This window comes from Scophthalmus maximus, chromosome 13, assembly GCF_022379125.1.
Source record: "Scophthalmus maximus strain ysfricsl-2021 chromosome 13, ASM2237912v1, whole genome shotgun sequence".
Classification (NCBI taxonomy): Eukaryota; Metazoa; Chordata; class Actinopteri; order Pleuronectiformes; family Scophthalmidae; genus Scophthalmus; species Scophthalmus maximus.
The window spans coordinates 8196271-8219507 of record NC_061527.1 but is presented as its reverse complement, the minus strand read 5'-3'; the positions used below and the strand labels follow the sequence as shown (position 1 = coordinate 8219507).

At 41.4% G+C, this 23237-nt stretch overlaps 1 protein-coding gene across 5 annotated transcripts in view; it reads right to left on the bottom strand.

Annotated features, from left to right (window-relative positions):
- Nucleotides 1–23237, bottom strand: part of LOC118318226 (cAMP-specific 3',5'-cyclic phosphodiesterase 4D-like) — an 81848-nt gene that overhangs the window by 43467 nt on the left and 15144 nt on the right. Inside the window, exon 1 of one of the 5 annotated variants that reach the window (XM_035647679.2) lies at nucleotides 21818–22236. The exons of 3 other annotated variants lie outside the window; for them this stretch is intronic. In XM_035647679.2, coding sequence (XP_035503572.1) covers nucleotides 21818–22020 — 203 coding nt within the window. In that variant the 5' untranslated portion in view covers nucleotides 22021–22236. Of the gene's footprint in view, nucleotides 1–21817; nucleotides 22237–23237 lie in introns of those variants that run through there. One more of the 5 variants, XM_035647681.2, reaches the window with a different exon arrangement.

Here is a 23237-nt window from a genome sequence, read left to right as displayed (position 1 = left end):
TTAATTACTTTCCTTAATCCCTGAGCACTGGAGGTGAGTGGAGTTGGCAAGTGAGCTTTCCTAATCAGGAGCATAATGAGAAATGTGTCGGCTGAACGGGCTCGAGCATTAACTGGATTAATGGAGAATAACGAGACGACAGAGGTCAAGATGGTGTCTGTGGTTGGATCAATCCATGTAACCAAAATAACATCATATAATAAGGTTTTTAAAGGGCCTATTTTCCCCCCTTCACCTGTAATCTACTGTGTATGGATGACAAAAAAAAAAGAATGAATCTGGTTTAAAACCACAGTAAAAACACAACAATACTACTGCTGCAACCAGCTTGAAGCCACATGAAAGAGGCCTCCTCAGCTTTATGGTGACAACATACATATATAACATGCCGCTCTTACGTCTCTAAGTCCGGCTAACATGATACAACTGTCTGTAAGAGCAGCCATTACTCAGACCATAATGCAACACTGTGAGACGTTGACGTTGCGTATACAAAATAATTGAACTGAACAGTTTCAGTCACATCACGTGACACACTCAGCTCTAAACCTTCAAGAGTGTTTACAGACAGTGGGATGATTTTTCCTTCCCTGGAGTTTTCTCGCTAGTTTCCTCAACTGACCTGCAGGTCATGGTTGTGTACATGGAAAAACAACGTTCCTACGTCACAACCTGGCAGCACGTCGCTCCCTCAAACTGATATAATTTGTTTCTATTTCTATTTTCAATGTCAGAAAATGCCTTTACAGTCATTTCGGGTCACTCTGATATATCCACACTTAACTTTTAGTTCTGAAACTCCATCTATCACATTACACAAATATATATGAACGTAACATTTAAGGTATTTGAGACATGAAATACCAACAAACTGAGCTGAGCAAATGGGGGGAAAAAATATTTGTGTGTGCAAATTTGATCTGTCCTGATGGTAAAAGAGACACATGCTGCTGCTATGACGATTGAGATAAATTAAAGGTGCCCCATTAACCCCTAACTCTATATTCATAATCATAATCCATCCCCGCTCGTCTCTGACTCAGTGTTTCAGCAGTGCATCTGCTGCTATAGCTCCTTATCTGAAGTGTGCTGTGCCAGCAATAAACACCTTAGGCACAAAACAAGACCCTCTCTTTCATTGCAAGAACAATGAGGTCTATTGAGATGACACCCAGTCCCGACGTCAACAAAATCATGATTTCCCACAGTTACCTTCTCATCAGACAATGGGTCTTTTTTCCCCGCTGCAAACCCATGATGACACACGTGTTAATAATGGAGAAAAGCAGCTACAGTAATAATGACACAATGTCCCATCTCCTATCGGCTCCTGCAACGAATAAATGTACTTGAGCTTATCCAAGTTCATGGGGGTCGCAGTTTTAAAAGTATTAAAATGACTTTTGAATCTTAACCTTCAAAATGTAATTATTTCATCCATGTACAATAAAAAAAATAAAATCCTTCAAATACTGTACACGTAATGGAAAAGGCTTCTCTGAGCTCAACACTACCTGGGTGTGTGTGCCAAGGTGAAGCGCCTCTGCAGTGCGAGGCTACGGTTCACCAGGAGTTTGCGGAATAGCAGAGGAGAGTGGCGGGGGGAGTTTCGAGGAGAGTCACAGGGGGACATCCTGGGGGATCCACAGGGCGAGCCGGACGTCGACTGCGGTTTCAGCTTGATGGGCTGAGTGCTGCTGTATGGGAAGGAACCAGCCTCCCCAGAGCCTTCCCAGAGGGCCTCACTCATGCTGTCAGCCGACGTTTTAAGAAAAAACCTTTGTTTTATGCTGATCTCTCAGTCCTGACGGGGAGTCCAGATCGTCCATCACAGCAGAACAACGCTCATCTCAGATCTAATGATGCTCTGCGTGTTCAGAGACACTTGCGGGAATCTCTAAACTCAGATCCACTTTTACTTTACAGCTCGTGGCTCCCCATAGCCTTCCTCAACAGAGCGATCTGCGAACTCTGTTGATGGACACGGACATAGTGCAGGAGTGAGCCCTCCCCTCCGCAGTAAGCTCTGTTTACATAGCGCTGAGCCCTGCCTAAATATGGCAAGGCCTGAATTAAAGCGTTGTTAGCTCATATCACGGGTGAACTAGCTGTGTCCAGCGCTCCCTTCATGCAGGAGTAAACTGGCTACACCAGTTTACATACTTTTTTTTTTTCTTCACCCCCTCAGCACACCAGTGTGTAAATATTAATCGGTGATTACAGCTCCGTGTGTGTGTGTGGACACATGCCAGAGCTGTGTTGCGTTGGATAGGTTTTCCTCATGCTGATCAGCGGGGCCCCACTCATGTCTATAAACAGAGCCCGCTTGAGATAAAAGATAACAAGAGCCCTGGAAACGTCGCTTAAACTTTTACTTGTATCTCAAGGGAAAAGGAGGGGTGAAGGAAAAACAAGAGACCAAGCAGTTTCATCTTTGACCCACAGATAGTGAGTGTCCCAAGCCTCCCCTACACAAAACAAAAGCTAGTGACTTCAGCCAAAATACACAAGCTTAAGTCCTAAATCTGCTTGTACCGAAACATGTCCCCTTGTTACGTAGCAGACTGTAAACACATGTTTTGCTCCTACCCGACATTCATAGGCAATTCACACACCTAATCAATTCCTATCGGATGTCACAAAGACAGATTCACACCATCTACAATTTCAGGGATGCAGAGATCATATTGTTGGCGGCGTGTCAGCATTCAGCTGCGTATACATGGATGACAGGAGTGTTTGGCCTGATGCTTATCGGCGTTGTCACATTACGCTGGCAGACACAAGCAAATATGACCCAAATATTTGGACTGTGACCTGAGGGACACATTCTACAACCTCCACATCCGAAAATCAATCACGATAATGGAGCTGAGAGTCTTATGTTGAATCTCAAATATACTTTACGTGACGGCTTAATTTGAGTATTTAAAGAGTTTAAATCATTTAATCCATCTTCTATTCTTCTATTGTTTACTCTCTTTTCTTAACCAACTTTGTAATTGTGAAGTGTTCACTGCTGTGCTGCTTCTGCAGTTGTCATGGATCACTTGTCAGTCAAACACTGGGACTACAGTGTCCTTATGCTGGGGCTGTATGTTGATGAAGTCTGGGTGTCTGTGGAAAGTGCTCTTTCCTTTGTCTGTTCAATTATAGAGAGCTGCACACCAAGTGTTTAGAACAGCGAATGTTAAAGCTCTTGATAACAACCTATAGGTTAAATCACTTATTAATAGCAACTGTGTCATGGGTGCAGAGTAATGTGATTAATATTTATAACCTGTAATTATTGCCTTTTAGTTTTGTCTCTAAAGGATCTGAAACCACATCCTTGTGGAAAATCAGGAAATGAGTCTTACACTTGTAATTCAGCTCATCGCGTCTCTTTGTCTCTCTGCATCCATTGCAATGAGGCATTCAAATTGTGAGGTAGAAGGGCTCTCGAGCCGGAGGGGCCGACTGCCAAAGTACTGATTTAACTCGGGAGGGGTCAGGAGGGGTCACCGCAATGAGCTCACTAATAAAAACACAGCTGTTGGATGGAGTGCTGCCAAATATGTCCAGCAGATGGTGCCCACGCACAAACACAGACAAACCACACAAACGCACCAATGTGAAACTTGCCCACAGGTCAAATCCTCCTGTGGGCTTTTGACTTTTAAATTAAACTTTGTTTTCTCGCATTTGGAGGAAATGTTTGTCCAAGGCACATTTCTGCGACCTAACTTTTCAACCAGCGTAAGGGGCCCCAGTGCGTTTTGAACCTCTAACCTTGGGAATGGTCCACATCAGCTGCTAACACAGTGTACAATTACCCATGTGACTGAATGACGGGTTAGCTGCGTAGGAGAAAATAATTCAAAACATTAAAAAAAAAAACCTGTAGACTGCGTAGGCCCAGTAAATCAAACGGATGACGTTATGAGTCAACAGGGAGAAAAAGATGAGGAGCTGAATCCCATCATGTCTTTTCTTTAAGTGACTAATGTGGATATATTTATTTGACTGAGTCACGAACTGTTCCTCCTCCCACCAATGACACCAGATTAAACTCTCTCACACACACACACACACACACACACAAATTAATCTTAAAACACACAGACAGAACTTGCATTAGAGACCTGAGAGGCCTTGGGAGTCCTCAGTATCCTGCATCCATTAGTCTCCAGCATCTGTAGGCGTAACGGCATCATTCTGCCTGGCACATGCTTAACCAAGGACTTTTTATGTTTAAAAAGGGATGGAAACAAGGTCACAACATAGATACATGTTTCATCTAATTTAAGTACTTCTTTCCTCCTAAGCCAGCTACTATTGACAGCTTCACACCGGAGGCTTTGTTTTTAATAAGAGAAGAGATTTCCTATTGAAGTGTGTGTATTTCCAGCTGTTAAAATGACTCCTAATGAATGACCCACCAGGAGCTTTGTGGCGGTCCAGCAGTAGAAGTGTGACAGACACACAAGCTTTCACAGGAGGAGATTTGGGTTTAGTATGGATGAAAATGGACATACAAGGAGGCGGCAGTTCAACACAGAAAGGATCACATTCCCTAATATATTTCTGAGGACCAAATTTTATCAAAACAAAAAAGACTGAAGATGAACACTGCAGTATGTACAGTACCCCATTTCCCTGAATCACATCAGGGATGTTGTATTCAAACCAATAGGCTACTGCAGTGACCTAAAGTTACACACTCCAGCAGTTAGGTGCATCAACCCCCAACTCCCGCCCCTGGGCTTCTTTTTGCACTGATTCTGTGCTCGATTGAACAGTAATTGCAGCTTCAAACAGTAGTCTGTCTGTGTGTGTGTAGGCCGTCTTATGACTGATGATTCATCAAGGTGACTGACGAGTGGTGGAGCGGGAACTTGACAAACTCCACGAAGGACAGAAATTGTAGATCATAACTTGCACAGATGAATAACTTAATTTCAGCATAAATTTTTCAGCATAAATATTACATTCTTTCTCCAGTGTTAATGTTTCCTTCAGGGCACAATTTCATTTTTTTATAAATCTGCCGAACAATTTTGGAAAAGAGGACGCACATCCAGTAAAAACCTTTTTGATGGGTGGAAAGAGAACATCCGCACACTCCTTTCCAAAATGTCCTAACAGAAAAAGTACACACAGAATAGATGCAAGCATGCACATACAGTAATGTATTCATGCATTGTATGTTTCAAATATCAGATATTTTCACAGCAATGTCCACTTACAGTGTTACTGTATGTAAGTATCACAACACACAATTTACAAAAATAAGTCACAATATACTAAACTAGATATTATTTTAACTTCAGAAAGACCTGCTTCCTCAAACTTAAAAAAGATAGTGGGACAAAAAAACTAATTGGAGAAATTGGTATTGAATTTTTGAAATAATAGGTAAATAATAATGGTCAGCTGCTGCTTTGAAAAGACTTTAAAAATAATGATCTGCCTCTGTTGCCTCCCCCCTACACTGTGACTGTGAACAGTGTAACATCCAGTATCAAGCTTCATTAACCTCAGATAACCACAGTCAACAGTTTAGCGCCAAGATATCTAATCGAAGTTGATGAAATTAGTAATGGAATTAGTAATGAAATAATAAATTGCGATGCTCAACCTCTAGCTGTTTCACCAAATTTCATTAGAAGATATCCAAGGCATCAGTCGTTACATAGCACAAAGACCACAAAACCAAAGACAATTACAGCCACCAACACACTGAACATGAATTAATCAATTAAAAGAACAAAATGTTGATTATCTATAATCACTCATTCAAGCAGAAATTAACGATAAAGGGAAAGGCAGGAAAAAGTGTAAGGGTCCATACCCTCAGACATTGCAAAAAAATAAATGCCAACTTTTGAAATGACTCTTTAAACTGGTACATTTAAATAATAGGCTACTTATATGAATAATAGCAGCGTCGACAATAAATAACAATTATTAAAATAAAACATTTATTTGGAGTAAGCATGGATGGACATTTATCTATTTGGTCTAGAAGGCAACTCATCAAATCTCATTAGAAGACCAATCTTATGTTTGATAGTCTCTAACTTTCCAGGTTCCATACTCTGTAGTATAACGGTGCAGCTCAACAGCACAGAGGATCAAATGTTACCAGGCTTTGGCTACAAATACTTGTTAGTTGGATCAATTCACTGTTGGTTGTGATCTCTTCTGCAGGTGCAGTGATCAAATAATCAATTTTGGATGTTTGATAGTCACTTAATATTTTAAGTATTTTGGGGGCAAAAGTGATAACGGTTTGATGATTGCAAGCACTCAAATGAGAGAATTTCTTTGCCTTATAATATAGTGAATTGAAATCAGACTCAGGATATTTTATTTACTAATAATCAGCAATAATACAAAGGGTCCTGGGTGGACTTTTCTTTTTGTGTGATTTGGGGGAAGAAATAGAATATCCCATGATGATCATCATCATGATTATTTGTGATTATACAGTGAATCACGCTTCTTCGATAATGGTCTTGGAGTTTCAGCTCAATCTGCATATTGACTGCTTTGTGAGATAAGTTAAATACCCAAAGTGCAATGAAAATGTAAAAGGGCAAAATCAGGTTACAGAGCTTATCACTGTGCAGTGATAAGCTCGTCCAGATGGAAGCGTCACTGCCAGCTCCCGGAGGACGAGGAGCCAGGAACATTCTGGACAACTTCCTCTGGAAAAGGCCAAGAGCCGGGATCAAAGCCAGTATCCCGTTTTGTAGAGACTCAAGTTTTCAACACGTTCCTGCTGATCGAATAACTGCAGATCACCACCCCCCCGTTTTCTGGCAAAATATCCAGTCTTGAGGTACAATATCTACATGTGGTTACTTCACTACATTATTGTCTATTGCCGAACAAGCTTCAGCAGACGGAGGGCAGTAAATGTATATCTCACTTCTCCAATGTTTTCTCTGACTTTACCTTTGGTGTGAGGTGAAATGAAGACTGAAGCCCGGGCGAGACTGTCGGCTTGAAAAAGACTGAGACACCACATCCTTGATCACACAGCGTCAGAAGTGTCTGTCGGAGTCTGCCGCATCTCCTTGGCAACTGGGAGCTCCCCGACGGTAAACAGTATGGTGTTATTCAAATAGGATGTGTGTTAACACTCTGCCTCCGCTTAGTGACCTTGCAGACACATGGGGCTGCAGCCAAAGAGGATAGATGTGCCTAAACACGGCAGATCAGAGGATATTTGGTTTTTTAAATGGAATGAGTGAGTGATGAAGAAAAGAAAGTGCTTTCATATTGTTAAGGTCATTATCGTGTGATTTGTTACATCATCATCTTGAAAGGTTTTTGCAGGAACCCCCAGCAAAGGGTTTTAGAGAAGAAGTCAACTCAGCTGAGGGAATTCGAGGATGGAAGACAGTTTTTTACAGTGTACGGTTCAATCTGCTGAAAGAGAAAGGTGATAACAAAGACAACAAACAGGAAAGGAGGGCCATTGGGCAAACACTGAGTTTTTTTTCTTCAGGAAACTGTCACTGATTTGGTTTTATCAGCAAACACAGCACAGCTAACACAATCAAGGGGCAAACTGACAACAGTCAGAGAGGATTGCAGAATGCACGGAGGATGTGATTCCGAACAAACAGGACAGGATAAGTGATGTATCTCATGGGCTTTCGGGGCTGTGATCATTTTCCTTTCAGAAACAATTACAGCTGCTAGAAAAGTTGCACGTGATGATCTTCTGACATGCTGAATTTTCAGAGTAATTTAGTTTTTCACAGTGTTCTGAGGGCAAATTTGAACATATTAAACCGTATAATTGGTTTTCTGAGCAACAGGGTTTCATTTAATTAGATTTTTTTGCATGGCACACTTGGCACACACTAACACCATCCTGCTTGTCATTTTACAACTCAACCACGTATGTATGAAATGCTGTGATACAATTCTGTTCCTGTCAATGAGATTGTGATCTTTGTCTGACTGCGTTGTTAAAGCACATAGAATAGTCTTAATACTCAAATTTTTAATACTAGAGAAGAAATGACACCCATGTTAACACTCCCATTCCTGATGGGCTGTCGCTTCAGCGCTTTGTAGTTTCTGCTCTACAAAGGAAGTGTTAAGAGCGTCAAAACTATTTTTTTCCACAGAGTTACACGACATGAATGTGAAAATGTGATGTTCTGCTGCCTTAGTGAGCAAATCCGTTGGTGTCCTCCATCTTTCTCTCTTTCTCATTTTATGCCTCAGATTCAAATTGCTGTTTTCACAGCAGTCAAGATATCCAACTGTGAATCACTGCGAGGGTGTCGACTCTGTACTCCAGTTAAAACACACTGATTTGATTGGACATAGTTTAGAAAGACAAAGGTCCCACATTTCACACTGCATGTTAAATATATAAATATTGCATCAAGGCACAGATCAGGCCATCAATTTCAAAAGCTCTGAGTCTTCCAAGGAGCACAGTGGCCTCTGTAACTGTGAAATGGAAAAAGTTTGCAAACACCAGAACTAGAAACTAAGTTTCCGTATGTACCACTAAACTGTGTTAATGGAATTGCTGTTGTTCAACAACCTAAATTCAAAACACTGCTGACAAAATTACCGAGACATCAACTGGAACCCAACCGATATATCAGTTAGCCGATAACATCGGCCGATATGAGCCGTTCATGAATATCTCCGTCTAGGCATTTATGTATGCAGATATGTACAGATACAAAAACGTTATTTTTACAGAATAAACAACATGGAAAAGATGTGCATTATTCTTGATTCAATTTCTATATATTTGGTTGTATTTGCATTTTCTTTTTATTTATAGTTTCTATCAATTTTTCATAATTAAGTTTATGTTACACAGTAAAATATCAGGCCTCAGTTTGTTTGACAAACGTTGTGATAAGGATATCTTAGGAATCATTGCCTATATATATATATATATATGTCGGCATTGACCCCCAAAAGTCCACATCAGTCTGGCTCTAGCATCAACACATTACGTGTGTTCTGCTTATATCGTGTTTGACTTACTCTCTGTCTCACTCATAATGAATTTCACCGTTTATCTATATTTTCAGCGTCAACACTGCCATTAGTGAACACTATTGTACAGTGTGCTGCAAACTGCAGTAAAGGTTAAGCATCCATTCATAACTGAATCTTAACCAAAGGGGAACTCATACATGTATTGAGCAAACCCTTTGACAGCCCCATGGGTGACAGTTCATTGATAATGTCTCAACCAGAAGGTCGCATTTTTGTTTGTTATTCAGGATCGAGATCTTGGACGAGAATACGAGACTGACACCAAAAGGTCAGAACATTAGTGGGTTCTCAGCCTTTAGGGAGAACAATTTTTATTCCATTAGCACTTCCTCTGCCTTGAAAGTACAGAAATACCATGGCATTTGGAGGCTTGAGGTGCTATTTGTCCTTCACTTGACATCAGTAAAATTAACAGGAAAAGGTTTCTACGTTAATCTTATGTGTCAATCTGCATAAAAACTTAAATATAAATGTATTCCACATGCAAAGCATTACCGAGGTATTGGAAACATTGTGAAGGCTGTTGTATAAGTAGAAAGCTCGTCTCAGTTTCCAACTAGTGAAATGTTTTCAGTAATGTTTTATTGTACAGGTCCCATATTTTGAAGGAAATTTCTTGGTGACTTTTCTTTTTGCAATTTGAAATCTTTCATCATGCATGTTTTCTATTAGATTCATCCCTTTTGCCTCTCTCTACATGATGATGTACAGTACAAACACGTGACAGCTCAGCAAACTTGACGGACCGGCGTAAATGTTCTAAAGTCATCAGACAATTGCAAAATGCAATATTTGCAAATAGGAGCCCGTGACAATGGAGGGAATGCCAAGTCCACCGATCCAACATCCATTCACCCTTGAGTCCGAGGAAAAATTTGTACCAAATTTGAGCAAAGTTTCTCCAGGCGATTCTGAGATACTGCGTTCACAATGAGGGACGAATGGTAGTATCTGATAACAATGAATATTAAATGGAGAATGCAGGTTGAGGCAGACTGCTTCTCTCCCCCGTTTCTGTATCTTAAAGTAGTTTTTTTCACCACTGGCGCCAAGTACTTGTTCACTGTGGAAATTGTTGTGGGACGCTGTAAACAATATTTTAAAGAGTACAGTCTCGACCTTCTCTATATGAAAATTGCCCAGAAACAACTGAGAAAATTTCCCTGAGATAGTAATCTGTTAGGATTTGGTGAAACGTAAATAAAACAGACTAACACTGTTTTTCCCAAAGGCAAACGGCAAAATGAGTCAGAAGTGTTGATGGATGTAACAGAGCAGAAATAAAATATGTGATGAAAAGCCTACAGATGTTCAACACATTTGAACATTTAGTTGTTGGTTTGTTTGTTTGTTTGTCAGCAGTATTAACCAAAAACTACTGAATGGACTTTCCTAAAAACTTAGTGGAAGGATGGGCCATGGGCCAAGTAAGAACCCATAACATTTGGTCATGGATCCGAACAAACGGGTAGATCCAGGATTTTTTTTTTTGAATACCTTCTTTAAAGTTGCAAAAAAGTCCTTTTTTTTTTTTTTTTTTACATTTTAACGATTTCCCAGGGAATAATGCTTCAGGCATATTTACGTGACTAACATCTATGAGTGTGTGCAATTTGGCGTGGATCCGAATACATTTTCCAGATCTAGGGGATTTAAATGTGGTTTCATGAGAGGAGTGGACTGCTCGGCCTCGGCAGAGATATGCGCCCCACTGACTGTCGTCCTAGGTAATGATTCTAGGAATCGTGTGTGTATATAGGAGCTTTTCCTGTGGTCTCCACATAAAAGAATTTAATTAAATCTGATCAACAGCATCACAACCAGGGGGCAAAGCCCAATCGTCTATCTACAGTTTGTGATTCAGGCTGTTGAGGTGGGTGCATACAAATTTCACTAATGCAGCTTTAATTGTGTTAGGAATAAACAAATACACAAATTATTACTTTCATCACATTGAAACAACCTCTCGAGGCGAAGAGTGTCACTTTGATTACTGTTAGTAGGCAACAGCTTTCATCCTTTCGTCCACCACATTTTTGCACGACACCAACAAAACCAAGACAACGACCGAACTGATGATGACGGCACTCATCGTCTCCTCCGTGATCTCATTAGTGTCTGACAATTAAACTGACGCATCCAAGTTAATTTGGTTGTGTGAAAGATGATTAACATGCTATGACACACCAAGGTTCATAGGGAGACAACTGTCGCTGCAGTGCTGCGCCTGCAAGATGTCCTGGCCTTCCTCCTTCAGCAGGAAGATAAAATCCCCTTCTCCGCTCGTCTCTGAGTAATTAGCATCGAGATTCCTCTTGACTCAACACACCAGCAGATGTGTATCCTTGTGATGAATCAGAGTCATTATTCCCTCCGCCTTCGGTTTGCTCCTGGAATGGATGACTTGTCCTTGCGTCTCATATTACCGGTCAAACTAAAGCAATTACAGACATTACAGATCTGTTGTTTCTGTGAGCGGGGAGCTGACCCGTAGCCAACGAGCAATCAGCAGGTGATGTGGCATCGCATCTCCAAAAGGGGCTGAATTTAATTCATTCACTGATGTGGATTATGATACCAGATGTTTCTCTCACACAGTGCACTGTGTTTCCGTTTGTACTTATCTCGTCTCTATGTAGACTGTTCGGTTGACAGTTTGTAAGCACCCACCGAACGCGTCGTCATTAAAGCCTGGAATTGAAGCCAATTGAAGTCAAATCTTTGTTGACTCCAGTTCTTCTATGTGAGACCCCACCCAGGACCCAAATCTGACACGGTCCAAATTACAATCTTGCTAATCAGGTGCGGACAAGGACCTGTTCAACATGGTCCCATGGGATTGTGTATGAATAGCACGGAAGTTTATAAGCTCTTAAGCTCTTCGCATATAAGTTCATATCCTCCTACAGTTAGAGTTTAGTAAGTACAGAAATGACGTGGCCTGAAACGGCATGCAAAAAGCCAAGAAACACGATAACATGATATAACATTTGAATAAATTGATGAGTTATTCATACGTTCTGTGGTGAGACCAGGCTGGTCCTGTTCTACTGGTCTGTGTGACAATATATCTGTCAGCTGCAATCAAGCAGAAACGCCATTATCATTGCAGGAGAAAACTGTGTGGGGAGAAAAAGAAAATAAAAATCCATGTACTGCTCTTCATGACATATCACGCCTGTGCTTGTCTCCCTACACTGGCACCCTGTTAAATGCTGTATTGATTTTAAAAAGGTGATTATGTGATTGGTTCAGTTTGTCTGTTTGTTTCTTTGTAAGCAGGATTACTCAAACAGTTTTGAGTGGACTGGCATTAAATCAGAATTCAAGATATGTAACAAGTTATACATTTTTTGGAGGGCTCCAGATCCAAATATGGATCCAAGGATTCTTCACCATTTGCGAGATCCAGCACAAATTTGTATTTTGAGTCATATCAAAATCACAACATTTTAAAAATATGTAGGTCAGATGGGAATGCAGGTTTTGGGTGAAACAGCATATAGGTTGGTGATTAATGCTCAACATATTATTTCTTTCCCAGTAAACCACTTTACAAGATTGTTCAGAAAAGTGCCCTATAAATAAAATTTCGAAAAGTGTCTCTCTTTTTTTTACAAAATTATAAGTCAGGCTCAGGTGCAGAGGGGAACCGTTAGGGACTTCTAGGACTTCAGAGAAGGCCCAACATATCAGCATTTTAGCTGTCATGTTTCACATATTTCAATTAATAACAATTGTCTCTTTTAATTAAAATGTGTGGCTGATTTTCAATCAAGTTTGCTTCAGAAATGACAGTGTAAGTGAGGTCCAAAATCCAACACACAGTTTATGAGTTCCTATTTTTATTGTACCACTATTTACTATAATGTACATCTGACTCTATTGTTTTATTTGTATTAATTTGTTAGTCACTTTTGTTCTAGTTTTAAAGCAATAGTGTCAGCTGTTAGAGAAGTTGGTTATCGGGGAATTATCTTAAATGCATATGGCACTGTTGCTTTTTTGCTGTAGCTTCATGTATAAATAGGAGTGTAGGGGAGATCCAGTAGTTACAGCTTTGAAACTGACAGAATACAGAGATCAGATCTTTAAGGTGATCCTTGCTTTATAATGAGGTTCGAGTTCATCCTGAAATCTCATTGCTAGTGATGAGTTTGGGAATTGTTGGGTGGGCTGGGCATTGGGAAAGATGTGAGCCACCTGAGAGCGTCGTGCAGTGTGAAAGATAAAAATATTAAAAAGGCCCAAGGATAATTTCACCTCTATTGTTCCACCTAGAGCAGCAGTGAAACAAATGAAATTGGACTCTACAGGATTGAGATAAGGTCGAGATAAGGGCAAGGATTCACATCTTTATTATTTTCCGTGAGTATTCTTTTGTAATTCATGAAGGTTTATCATGAGGAACCACATCCATTTCTCTTATCCGTTGTATCTTGACTGAATCAGTGGGCAGTATACAGTATATACACATGGAAAAAGAAGTGCTTTACCCATCTCCTGTAGTGCTCAATCACCCAGCTAGTGCTGTGCTGCTGCCAGATGGATCAGAAATCCCATTTGTTTTTGTGATTGCTTGCTGCTCAGACACACCAACTAGTCACCACACAACCCACACTGCTGCAGAAAAGAAGGGAAAATAGCCTTTTGATTTTTCCAAACAATAACAATGAGCTCAGTCGAGATTAAGGGCATCCCCTTCCTAAAGCCTCCCAGTGTCCCTTACCAAACACAGTAGGAAAGTTGCCAAAAGGATTCTCTAATCAACTGTAGACGAAGTTTAATCAATCAAATGATAATTTTTAATGACCCCAAATCTTTTGACGAATGCTTTTCATTTAGACAGTGAACGGCACAGTGCAGCTCCCAGGGAGCAGCTTAACATTGAAGACAACCCTTCAGACAGTGAGCTTACCCCACAGTGACCCTCTGTGACTTCACATGACATGACAGTACTCGCTGATGCTACGATCGAACTGCCTGTTTGTTCCATTGAGATGCAGTTTACTTTCCCTCCCATGTGTGGGATGCACAAAAGATTTTGTCTAATCACAGACACTGGTGACTCATTAATATTTCTCATCTCCTGCTCTCCAGGCATCCGTGGCATTCATAATCAACTGTCTGGGGAAGCATTCCACTGGGGGAGGGGGCTTCTCACGTGCTGCACCATCTAGTTTAAATGAGGGTGACAGGGCAGTCAATGCATTGCGAGACAAAAGTACAAAAACAAAATTTGATCCCTGACACAGCTTCACTTATAAACAAAGTCAATGTTGTGGAAAGCAGTAGAATTTGGCGAGAGAAAGAAACAAGATCCTCACACTCTCTCTATCTGCAGTTGTCTTCAATTGTGACACACTGCACACGATAAAATGACCAACTCAGATGCCTGATGCCAGATGCAATTTTATTCCAAAGAGCCTGCGTCTGTCACGTCAGGCCATTATCAAGCTATTATCCCACCAGCATTACGCAAAATGTCCCATCAAAAGGGGAAAATTACTTTGAAATGATTTACAATGGAGCCAATTTTGATAGTAAACTGCAAAAAGGAACATTGGTGCACTTTTGAGTTGCGAGATTATTTTTTCCTCAAAGGTCAAGAATGAATTTACATTTAAATTATTTTCTATGATTAATTTTTTTCGAAGGCAGGCAAAGAAAAAAATGTGGACTTTATATAATGTGTTTGTGTCATACTTTGGAGTATAATATAAAGCTGTTTTCAGACATGAACATGTCCCAACATTTTCCAGAGTTTGACGTTCCCACATGACGAACGCAGCAGGAGCACTCTGTGGCGTCTGGGTAGAGCATGCATGGACATGGCGATAACTTCACTGCGGAAATAAGTGTTTTTCCTCTTGTATTCTCACATGGGCTCATTTGGACAATTCCCGGATATCTTACCAGGAGACTGGCAGGAAAAGTTCCAGAAAATGTCTGGAGCATCGTTTGCCGACATTTGCTTTCTTTTCATACACCCTCTCTGGAGAAATTCAGGAAAGTGTTCGGACTTCAGTGCATGTCTTAAAGTAGCTATAGTCTAACAGTATGAAACTATGTATATGAAACTAGTTCCCCTTACTATGTTATTTTCATTTCCTGTATCAATTTACAACCTGTTCATGCAGAACTGAAGAAGCCTCTTGAATGAGAGGTGAAACTCCTTCAAGAATCTGGAACCAAGTCCAGTTGCTCTGGATTCAACACCCTAGTGGACAAATTATATACAGTTGTTTCACATTGCTTTAAAAGTAATTATTGAAAAGCTGTAGTGAAAGTCAGCACGCAGCATCTGAGGATGAATGATGATGCATTTTTTGCACAAACATCAACTAATAATGAATTCAACTTTTTAATGATTGATATAAACTCATATAACGCCTTGAGAGTGTGTTTTATTGTTTAGCAGCAGGAGAGGCAGTGACAAATTTATTTTATGAAAAAATAACAGGCCATCAGACAACCATTAAGCATCACATCCTGAGGAAAACCAACAAACAAATTTATCAAGCAGGCAGCAGCAGCAGCAGTTTCCAAGAAAGGCATGACTTGTTGTTTTTCTTTTTTTTGCCACAGGCGACTGGTCTGTCTGGGAAATGACAAAACACTGACAGTTCTGCATGAGTCTTGCAATCAGCTTTAGGCAAATGCACAGAGAGCAAGAAGGAAACAAACATCTTTTGAATGGATGTGCCTTTGCATCACAGCTAAGTGTGGGGTTTCAAATAAACAGTTTTATAATGTATAATGTGTGTATCAGACTGAAAGTTCTTCTGCAATGAATCAAAAGTAGATTGGCACTCAGAAGGGGAACGTGCATCTGCCAAGGCCGAACAATCAAACACGTGATTGACTAGTTCGTAGAGTAGAAACATAAAAGGTGGCTGTAAAAATAAGATAGGTATAATATAAGATATATGAGAAGGCTCAGGGAAGTCATACGCATAGCTAATAAATTATAGAGGAGGAAATGGCTGCTTATCATTCGTTTGTCACATCGCATTTGTTATGTAATTGTGGTGAAAGGGTTGAAAAGTCCAATACTCCAAGGACAATTTTTGAGAACTATTTCTTAATTTTGGGAAACATTTGTATTCATAATGTTATAATATGACATCACATCCATCCCATAGTCGCTCAGTGTCTCTGAACAAAGCATCTCTGCTGGCTGTCCGATTCTGCTCCCAGCTGTTGTTGGCCAAGAAATAGTTACTGCAACTCTCATAAAGAGCTGAAATTGTTGTTTTCACATCAGTGTTCGTGCACTGATTGAATAATAAAGATACGTCGTGATAATATGTCATCTCTCATGTGTGTCACTTCTCCCAAGCGCACTAGTCCGACAGCCAACGTTGGACTGCATAAACAGTGACATCACTGTGTCAGCATTTATTCACAGGCGTGTGGTTTAATGTGATCCCATTGGATTGTTGTGTTGGTTACATTTCCTGGTTACTGTTTCCTGGTTGCTCAGAATTCTGAAATTCAAAAAGGGGGAAACTCACTGAGAAAACATTCATTTCTGACTCGTGGACCTAAACACAGGCTTTTTGGGAGTTTCATTTATCTTTCTTTTTTTATCACAGTAAAGAAAGAAGAATATGAACATTGATTAATATAATATAAATATTAATATAAGAGTAATTGTCACGTCAGCAAATATGAAATCCAGTGATTTTCAATGAGTTGAGGTTCCTGTTATCGTTGTTCTTGGGAAATAATTAAACCACATTGTGTATGAGCGAAGACAAATCCAGTCTTTTCATGAGTCATGAGTCTGTTTGAGAAAACTTAATGGACTATATTTTATTTTCCACGACCAACTTCAGGAACAGGTAGATCGTGTTGATCTCGAATGCAACAAAACCCTTTTAAGTAAAGTCCTATTTGACATGTCACTGCAATGTGAAGATGAGAAATCTTTCTCAGCGTTTTTCTTCTAATGCAGCATTCTGTTGGAAATTCTACATGTATGTGCTGTCTGCATGTGTAATGTATCTGTGTAGGTATTATATACATCAAGTTTCAACTTTATGTACAATTTGAGATAACACATGATGAAATAGAAACCAGACTGTACTTTGACACGAATGCCAACAGTTAAATGTGAAAATATAAGTCCCATGACGTACTGTTATAACTATAAGGTACTTTTGAGTCAATATTTAACTTTTAAGACAGTGAATATTATCATAAAATGTGACGACAGCCTTCAAAAACTCATGATCTGATCTACCACGGAAAAACTCAACTCCTTTGTGAGTGAGATTGAAGCCAAACGCTACTAGAGTGTGATCTCACCCCAAAAAAAGAGAGTTTTTTCAGCTCATCTTGTCATTTGTCAGAAAAAGATCTCCAGTGACCTGACTAATCACTACCGCCCGACAGCACCAGTGAAAAACAAACTCAAAGACTGAACAGCGTCTCCCTGGACCGCTCCGATTGTCTTTGGCCGACAGTGCGGAGGAGATGCAGCAGCGGCTTCGTGTCTCCTCCGTCAGCTTTTCAATCAACTGCGATGATAATAAATCAATGTCGCGGCCACTGCAGACCTTTTACAATGACAAGGCTTTCCAGTCGTCTCAAAGGGAGCACCTGACCACTTTGACTCTCATTCATCATGGCAGGATTAAGTGTGACGCGTGTGATAACTCTGGTTCTACTGGAGACAAATATACATATGATCCGGCAAGGTTGACATGAAACTAGGGAGTCTCAAGGAACTCCTCATCGATTCACTTCTATAAATCTCACTGTAGTTATATCTTCACTGGGGATTTATTCAACATACATACAACACGTCTGTAATGAAATTCTGTATGAAGTGAAACATAAGATGAACTCAAAAAAGAGTGTGAAATAATAACTACAAGCTTGTGCAGCTATATGTAGTACACACCACTACATCAGCTTTTACTGATCCTTCCTCAGCGGACTCCTGGTGCAAACATGCTTTTTTTTCTTCTTTTATGAATATGAGATCCGTATGACACGCACGCCAACCCTCCAAAGCAACCCAGTGGGGAACTCTTAGGGGCATTATCGCTGAAAAACAGATTGACTCCATAGCAACAGGTGTAATTTTTCACCAACCCAGAGTAACAAGTGCTTTCAAGGCAGGCCGCTCGAGCCGCTCTGTTTCACGTTGACCACTGCTCCTCTCTCGGTCCTCACAGCCAGAGCTCACAGGCACAGAGCAGACCTGACAGCATGGGAAGATACTGTAGCTGTAAGCCCACCGGTTCATTCCCTTCAACAGCCGACCTGACTCAATCAACTGCTCAACATGTGTTGCTGACGTGTCCTTGAGCAGGATGGTGAACCTCTACATGCAATATTAAATACGGTGATTCAACTATCAATTATTCTCCAACTATTTTGACAATAAATCGCGTAGCTGTCAGACATCCACCGAAGTCTGTCGAAGGACATTTTCCTGAGCTTTATTTCCTGGGGCTGTATGTGCGATCGCAAATTCTGCTTCAGGCATTTTCAAGGCCCCTAGTAAAAAATTCTGAAAAATCTCAGAGTGAGACCAGTGAGAACACAGCAGGAAAGTCTCACAGCGAGCGAGTGGGTTGATGAAACAAACACACTGCATTCCGCAGCGCAATTATCGTCATGTCCTGCCGTAAATGTTCCGTAAATGTTCCTGTTGGCGTGAACCCGTCTGACTCGGACAATCTCCTGCTGCATCGGCATATGTGAAAAGCAAAGTCCGGACCCCATTTACCAGAGTTCATGTCTGAAAACGGCTACTAAAACTTTGTTTGTTTGGTTTTTTTTTTAAGAAATTTAAAAAGAAAACAAATGACCACCACAGCTTCATGTAGCTAAACATGAGGTTTCCTCCTTTGTTCAGCCAAAATTACAAAAATACAAATGACAATTTCCCACAAAATCCAAGGTGGCATCTTAAAAATCACCAACCAGCAGTTTAAACCCAAAGTTTTAGAGGAAAAAAAATTGGTAGCTCCTCATAATTGTGAAGCTAGAACTGTAGAAGCGCTTCAATGAGCAAATTAGAATTAGTTTGAAGACACAAATGTTACAGTGTCTCGACCACAACAACGATCTGCTCAATTATGCTTCTTGGAATGAATTGAAAATATACTTTTGACTCATTTTTGAAAAAAAAAAAAAATATTTTGAAAATAAAACTGCAAAGGTGTAAATCGTAACAACTCATGATTTATATTGGGTCTTGCACATGTTCCATCCACCTGGACTGAGGACGATCTATATTTAACAGTATTCTGAGTGGAATGATGACAGGAAAGGGAAGATGTATTCAGAGGAGGACGACCACGGAGCCGTTGGTGTTACTGTTGTGAGGCTGGCTGACTCATTGCTCTTACTCCTACCTACGGCTCTTTCATTCTGTCATCACTTGGTGCTGTGAAGTCGACACGTACGTCATTCACACTGGCATTAACTTGAGTTGAATTTCTCTAGAATTTTATTTATTATCATGACTTGTGAAACTGACTCAAAAGAATATCTCGCTCACATTGCTTGCATCTCTTTATTCTTTTTAAATCTGCAATTTCAGTCCAAACAGTAAATACTTCAATTTCTTATGGTCCGTCAACTTTCTCATCATAATGAACAAACTGCGTTTACGCTGTGTATACGTTTCAGATCTTAAAGCTCCATTTAAATGTTTTGCTCATATTATCTCGGTAGCAGTTGCCCTGAAGCAACCTACATGTGGGCTGTAGATTTGAAGTAACAAAAAACAAGAGACATATTGTACCATGTACCAGAAATCAACCTAAGAAATTCTTCTCTCATTGCAATCACTATTGTAAAAACAAAAATTATTTGGTAAACAACATTTTTTTGGTGACTTTCTTCGTATGAGGTGAAACAAGCTGAGGCAGGTTTTTTCTAAAAGTATATATATACTGATTTCTCAGACAGAAGAGTCTCTAGAGCTGCTGTAGTGGCAGCGTTGCTTGTTGACGGCGAGCGTCGCTTGGGGAGCCGAGCTGAAATGACAGCGATTTCCAAGCCTTTTCAACCCCGCCGCAGCCAATCACAAGGCTGTGTATTGTCTTTTAGACTCAAGATTTTCCTCCTCCGTTCTTTCTTGTGGGGAGAGGGCGAATGTGGAAGGTCAGCGGAGTGTGTCGCCAACACATTGTAATGTAGGACACACAAACATGATGATGCAAGGTGAGGGTGAGCAGTGTTTCATTAGACAAAATGTATTTATTCACAAGACTCATGTAACTGTAGTAAATGTCATAGCTTCCTGCTGTTCTCTCTCTCTCGTTCTCTCTGCATCTTATTTTCAACAAAAACGCAAAGAAGATGTGGGGCACAAACACCAGCCTCCCGACCCCCCCCCCCCGGCATCGTCGGGGTACAAAAGAGCAAAGTGAACGACACAGTCATCAGCCTGATGGATGAGGTCTGCAGGGTTGTTCACAGCTGAACCTTCGCTCACATCTCCTCCGTCATCCCTCAGAGTGAAACGAGCACAGCATAGGGCCCAGGAAGGAAGCCTCGGCAGGGGACACACACTCAAACTGTGGGTGTCTGACTCAAGCAGTTATTCCATGGGCTTTTTTTTTTTAAATACAGACACACCTTGCAGCACCGTGCCCTGATTAAATCCGCAGCCTTCAATTTCAACAATTAATTGAAGATTCGATAAGTGCGTGTTTTTCTGTACTTAGCGAACGCATCAAAGAGCATCATTTCACGTGTTGCAAGTCAAGCGCCACAACAACAGCAAGGCCGCTGCTTTCCTCTCCTACTCACACAAGTGGTCAGCAACAGCAATGAAAATTTCAATTCATGTGAACCTGAGCTCTCACAAACAGCATAACTGCCATGTTGACACAAAAGGACACGCAGGTTCACAGCAGCATTCCATGAAGAATTCCAATCACTAGCCACCACTAGTGGGGTCACTGGAAATCAGGGGCTGATCAACACCACGGCCTTTTGCGGACCCATCGGTGGAAACTCTGTGGCGCAGGCAAGCAATTCCTCAAACACACCCAGCTCAGTGTGAAATCTTTGTAAACGTACTGTAACGTTTCTGCAGACGTCAAACGCACGATGTCGGTGAAGTTAAAAACTGAAACATTAGAACACACAGACACAGATAGAGGAACCACGGTGTAGTCTATGTGATGACGTCACGATGTTGACTTTCAGCAGCATTTCATTTCAGCAACAGAAAAACGCTGATGGTTCGACGTTTTCTAGCAGGTGCTGATGAAAAATTATTTTTAAAAATTGGGTTGATGTGTGAAGATAAAAACTTTTAGGGGAGCCTTCAAGATCCTGATAATTGCACAGTGAGTTACGCAAAGTTAAAAACAATGGAAGTTAACGCCACCTATAATATGGAGACAATTTGTGGTAAATTACACAGTTTTCTAACCCTTTCTTTTTTTACTATACTCCTGCGTTTATTATGCTCGATTGTTATTACACAGATCTACAAGATACTGTAAATATTTATATACTTGTTTATATATTACAGCCTACCCTGGGTTAATGACCTCCCCCTTCTCCCTAAAGGAATCTCCCATTCATACGCATCGCTTAATGATATCATATTGAAATTATGGCAAACGCTGGCGGTGAGATAATCCTTAGTCTATAAAGGATATTAAGTCGTTAATAATTTGACCTAATAACGTGCTGTGTCGGTCATCATTCATTCCTCAGATCAGCGGGTTAAGTTTTGGACTTTCCCCTCCACACGCGATGCTGAACTACAAACGCCGATTTGACCACACTCGACGGGGGGTACCGTTTCAGCGAGGAGGGCCACGACAGGCGGGGTTTCTTCAGCCCGGGTCGCAGCTTCTCCAGGGTCCGGTTGCGGCACAGGTAGCGCTCGGTGTCCGAGTGGAAGCGCTGTTTGATCCGTATGTGAGTCCGCGGCTGACGCCACAGGTGTTTGGGCGGCTTGGCGAGCCCCGCTCCGTCCCGGCTCAGCGCGGCGCACTCCATCTTCTACTTTGTTTGTTTTCCTTCTCCTTCTTCTTCTCCTTCTTCTTCTTGTTTTAATCGGAGCGGGCTTGATGGAAGCACGAAGGGAAAGAAGCGGGAGAAGTGGGAAGTGTGAGTGTAGTCTGTGAGAGAGAGAGGAGAGGAGACGAGGAGGAAACCCTGCGCTTCACGCTTCCTTAGCGCACAGAGAGAGGCATGGTGGCTGCTGTCCACGAGCCGGAGTGCTGAAACGTCCCCCCCTCCTTTTCTCTCTCTCTCTCTCTCTCTCTCTCCCACCCTCCCTCCCTCTATCTATCTCTCCCTCTCTCTCTCTCTCTCTCTCTCTCTCCTCCCACCCTCCCTCCCTCTATCTATCTCTCCCTCTCTCTCTCTATCTCTCCCACCCTACCTTCCTCTCTCTCTCTCTCTCTCTCTATCTCTCTCTCTCTCTCTCCCTCCCTCTCTCTCCCACCCTCCCTCCCTCTCTCTCTCTCTCTCTCTCTCTCTCTCTCCCTCCCTCTCTCTCCCACCCTCCCTCTCTCTCTCTCTCTCTCTCCCTCCCTCTCTCTCCCCCTCCCTCCCTCTCTCTCCCTCCCTCCCTCTCTCTCTCCCTCCCTCTCTCTCTCCCTCCCTCTCTCTCCCCCTCCCTCCCTCTCTCTCTCTCTCCCACCCTCTCTCTCTCTCTCTCTCTCTCTCTCTCTCTCTCTCTCTCTCTCTCTCTCTCTCTCTCTCTCTCTCTCTCTCTCTCTCTCTCTCTCTCTCTCTCTCTCTCTCTCTCTCTCTCTCTCTCTCTCTCTCTCTCTCTCTCTCTCTCTGAATCAGTGGTGTTTCACCACGGCTGTGTGTTCAGTGAAGGAGGGAGAGCTCATCTTTCACTCTGTGTTTATGACCTGATTCATTTCTGGTTTTCTGCTGTTTTGTTGTTGTGTGTGTTTTTCTTTCTTTTCATTTGTAGAGGACGTGAGTTTCTCTTGTAAGTCTTAATAAACATTGTTTTTTAAAAGTCAAAATCTCCCTCTCTCTCTCACCCTCCCTCTATCTATCTCTCCCACCCTCTCTCTCTCCCACCCTCTCTCTATCTATCTCTCCCACCCTCTCTCTCTCTCCCACCCTCCCTCTATCTATCTCTCCCACCCTCTCTCTCTCTCTCACCCTCTCTCTATCTATCTCTCCCACCCTCTCTCTCTCTCCCACCCTCTCTCTCTATCTCTCCCACCCTACCTCCCTCTCTCTCTATT